At 35.3% G+C, this 3,663-nt stretch overlaps 1 protein-coding gene and 1 long non-coding RNA gene across 2 annotated transcripts in view; one reads left to right on the top strand and one right to left on the bottom strand.

The window, feature by feature from the left end:
• Positions 1 to 4: 4 nt before the first annotated feature.
• Positions 5 to 3,663, bottom strand: part of LOC108376214 (short/branched chain specific acyl-CoA dehydrogenase, mitochondrial-like) — a gene marked incomplete at its 3' end in the record, with an annotated part of 21,353 nt that continues 17,694 nt past the window's right edge. Inside the window, exons 3-5 of the mRNA XM_017632405.1 lie at positions 1,720 to 2,027; positions 154 to 324; positions 5 to 88 (exon numbers count right to left, since the gene is read on the bottom strand). Of these exons, the coding sequence (XP_017487894.1) occupies positions 5 to 88; positions 154 to 324; positions 1,720 to 2,027 (563 nt within the window). The remainder of the gene's footprint in view (positions 89 to 153; positions 325 to 1,719; positions 2,028 to 3,663) is intronic.
• Positions 2,047 to 2,282, top strand: LOC108376215 (uncharacterized). Its single transcript, XR_001849243.1, has 2 exons — positions 2,047 to 2,141; positions 2,195 to 2,282. It is a non-coding gene; the product is annotated as an uncharacterized LOC108376215 (long non-coding RNA).

The following is a 3,663-nucleotide window of genomic DNA, read 5'->3' as shown; positions in this document are numbered from 1 at the left end:
CGCGAATGCCAAGCTTGTCTTCGGGCTTATTCACGATCAAGCCAGGTGTGTCGCGATCAACAATGAATGTGGTAATGCCGCGGTAACCCTGGAAGATAAAGTAAGCCAAAGCTGATTATTTAAATATTGATTTAGATTTGTTTTGCGATTTACCGCTTCTGGTTTGGCATTGGCGAAGACTAGAAATACACCAGCCACGTCCGAGTTGGAAATCCACATTTTCGTACCATTGATAACGTAATGATTGCCGTCCTTCTTAGCAACGGTTTTCAAGCTAAACGCATCAGAACCAGCGCCAGGCTCGGTTAAGGCAAAGCTACCAGCCTAAAAATAATTTAAAAAAAATTCGTTAATATATACATCAATACTTTTAAGACTAAGTAGTTTAGATTAACAAATAAACAAATGAGTAGCAAATACTTTTAGCATAGCTGAGTTGTTTGCAAAACTGTCTCGTAACTTTGTATTGGCAGCAACGGTATTTTGCACAAAAATCAATGCGTTCTTCAACCTACACAGAGGGAAATAACGCATAGTAAAAATTAATACTTTTTACTTGATTGTAGTCTAAAAAATGTTGGTATTTAGAGATAAAGCACGTATTCGAGTATACGATGAGGGGACAAAATAGTAAAAAGAAAAATTTTACACTTCATGGAGAATGCATTAACTTTTTCTACCACGAAAAAGTTAACGACTAGGTGGGTAATGTGTAGCGTCGATATGTAGGGCGATACATTACTTTTTACATTGCCAAACATTTCATTTTCCCACTCGGAGGCGGCAGTTTCGAAGTCACATACAAAAATAGTTTGAGAACAAATTTAAGTACGTCTTTTTTCCACGTTATCTCGACGGCGGCATTGGCTGAATGGAAGCCCGTTCGCCTACCAACTTGTTGGGATCGAGTTCAAATCCTAGTGCACGGACACTTTTCTTCTTTTGTTTTTTCTATTTATAGATGACTAGTAATTACCCCCGAAACACGACAACTGCGATATTTTAGTAACTACTGAATATTATGCACTCAAAATTGATATTTACAATAATTTTTAGACGAAAAATATGAATATTATAAATTTTTGGAAAATGGGCGTAGCCACGCCCACTTATGAATACACGTGTATATCTTGGGAACCGCTCCACAAATGTCTCCCAAATTTGGCACGATTGTTAGTTTTGGTACAACATACCAAACGGCAGAAAATTTACATCCCATATAACGGTAATTTAAAGAAATACGAAATCTTCGATAAATCAGTAAATGCCGAAGCTAATTTATTCAAAATTGATGCTTGCAACATTTCTTTACCAAGAAACACGTTTATGATAAATTTTTGGAAAATGGGCGTGGCACCGCCCACTTATGATCACATACATATATGTATCTCTGTAACCGTTCTACGAATTCGTACCAAACTCGATATGGTTATTGTGCTTGTCACATAAAACACAAAACATTGAAAATTATTGAAATCAGACTAATATTACGGCCACTTTTCATATAACGGTAAATTTCAGAAATGCTTGAAACTTCAATATTTCGAAATTTAAGGACGCTAATTTACCCAAAATAGATACACCCCGGCTTACTATGTAGCGGTAGCTTTCGGAATGGTGAAAAACATATGTTTAATACTTGCGCCGGGTATTTAATGTTCGGCTCCGCCCGAACTTAGACTTTCTTACATACAACAAAATGTGCATACCGGTACTTACATATTCCTGCGACAATTTCGGCAAATACTTCTTTTTCTGCTCCTCATTTCCCACTTTCATCATCAATGAGACAACTAAAGTGTTGTGGATGTCGACGAAAGCGGCAACGGCTGGATCAACCTTGGACAGCTCTTCGACAACCAAAATGGTAGTCAGAAAATTGCAACCGCTGCCTCCCAAGTCGGGATCGACTTCCATGCCCATCAGACCATTTTCGAAAACTGCATTCACCACAGATGGATCAAATTTGTGTTCCTGATCCATTTTCTTTACGAGTGGGGCGATTTGTTCTTGAGCCAATTTGGCGACTGAAAAAAAAATATGTGCATTTAAAAACAAGATATTTAAAAAAAAATTAATTAGAGAAACTCATTCCGTTTAAGTCTGTAGCACGGTCTTCATGGTAGGGAACAAAAGGTTTTGTATCCCCTCATGTAATTACTATTATCTGGCAAAAAAAAAAACAATGCAATAGGCGAGTGAGAACTAATTTTTTTGCAAGAAAAAATTCAAGTACTGTAGGTACATAGGCATCGATGCAGCTTTATTATCAAAAATATAGAAAAAAAAATTAAACAGATAAAGACCCTGCAGCAAAATTTAGAGACAGTCTGGCAAAGCGCTAGACCCGCCCTACAAATTCCAGAACTGTCTCTGAACTATTGCAAAGGGGATGCAGAGCTGGATGGTTTAAACTCATATGGTGCTAGTTACCTCTTACCACTTTATCGAACGTTACGTTTACATTACAGCAAAATTCAACCCTGACAGGTCATTTTTGCTAAGAACACATAAAACGCAAATGAACACAATGCTGAAGGTAAGAATGAAACGTAACTAGCCAGATAAGTTAAATAATAAATAAACGAATTATTAACCAAGATGCGTTGATGAAAAAATGCGGATAAACTGATAAATTTAAGCCATGTACCCCTTTATCACTTAAGATCATAGGCAACGTTGCCGCTTTGGTAATTTTTTACCAAAACTGGTAATTTTTTTCTTTTTAGAACGAGTTTGGTAATCTGTTAATTTTTTCAATTTGGTAATTTTTTCAACGTAAGTTTTCTTTTAAGTTTTTTATACTAACTTATTATAAAAACTTATAACTTTGAACCTTCTTACAATTGCACAAAACAAAAAAAAAACGCTTATGTACTTACATACATACATATGTATGTATCTACACCTTAAGAGAGCCAAAAACTGAAAGGGCTCTTTAATGTAACAATTTGCCTTGACAACTCAGAACTTTTAGTATGAGTTCACAATATAGCAATTTAAGGAAACCACCAATTTTTCCACAAATCAGGGTTTTGGATCATTTTTACCTGTAGGAACCAATGGTGAAAGAAAATAATTTCACAGGACTAATTAAAATTTTGCGATTAAATACGAACACGACCCATTTACAAAATTGTAAAAGTAAATTGTATCTATCGTTTAACGATGCATTTGCTGGTTTCATGCTTTAACTTTATGTTATGTAAAATACTTTATGTAAAAGACTATATTGTACAGCCCATTTCCACCAAACGCTTAACTACAGTTACGAGTTTAGATAATTTTATGTTTTAAAAATATTTGTGAATTGTTATAGCATTGTATAGCACTGATCATAGGTGAACAATTTTTTCTCGCGAGCAACGCTAGCGTTAGATAATTATTGACAGCCGCGGTTTGACACTCCCTTACAAAAGGTTGCATTTACGAAGGACAGAGAAAGGGGAAGAATGCTATCCCTTGTTGTGAAAATGGTACTAGCAACAGTACGCAAAGTAGGCAATTAGTAGTGAAATTCCTTTTGTAGATTCTGATGTATTTTCAGGAAATCTGGCATTTTAAACGAAATATTTAACGAAATATTAATATATCACGGTGAATTACGTAATTTGTGTGCCATTTAACTGTATAAAAACTGCAAAAGGACTCAAAATTAAAATA

The sequence above is a fragment of the Rhagoletis zephyria genome, unplaced genomic scaffold (assembly GCF_001687245.7).
Source record: "Rhagoletis zephyria isolate East Lansing unplaced genomic scaffold, Rhagoletis_zephyria_1.1 Rzeph_scaffold_10070, whole genome shotgun sequence".
NCBI lineage: Eukaryota > Metazoa > Arthropoda > Insecta > Diptera > Tephritidae > Rhagoletis > Rhagoletis zephyria.
Note: the sequence above shows the minus strand (reverse complement) of the source record. Positions and strands in the feature narration are given on the sequence as shown.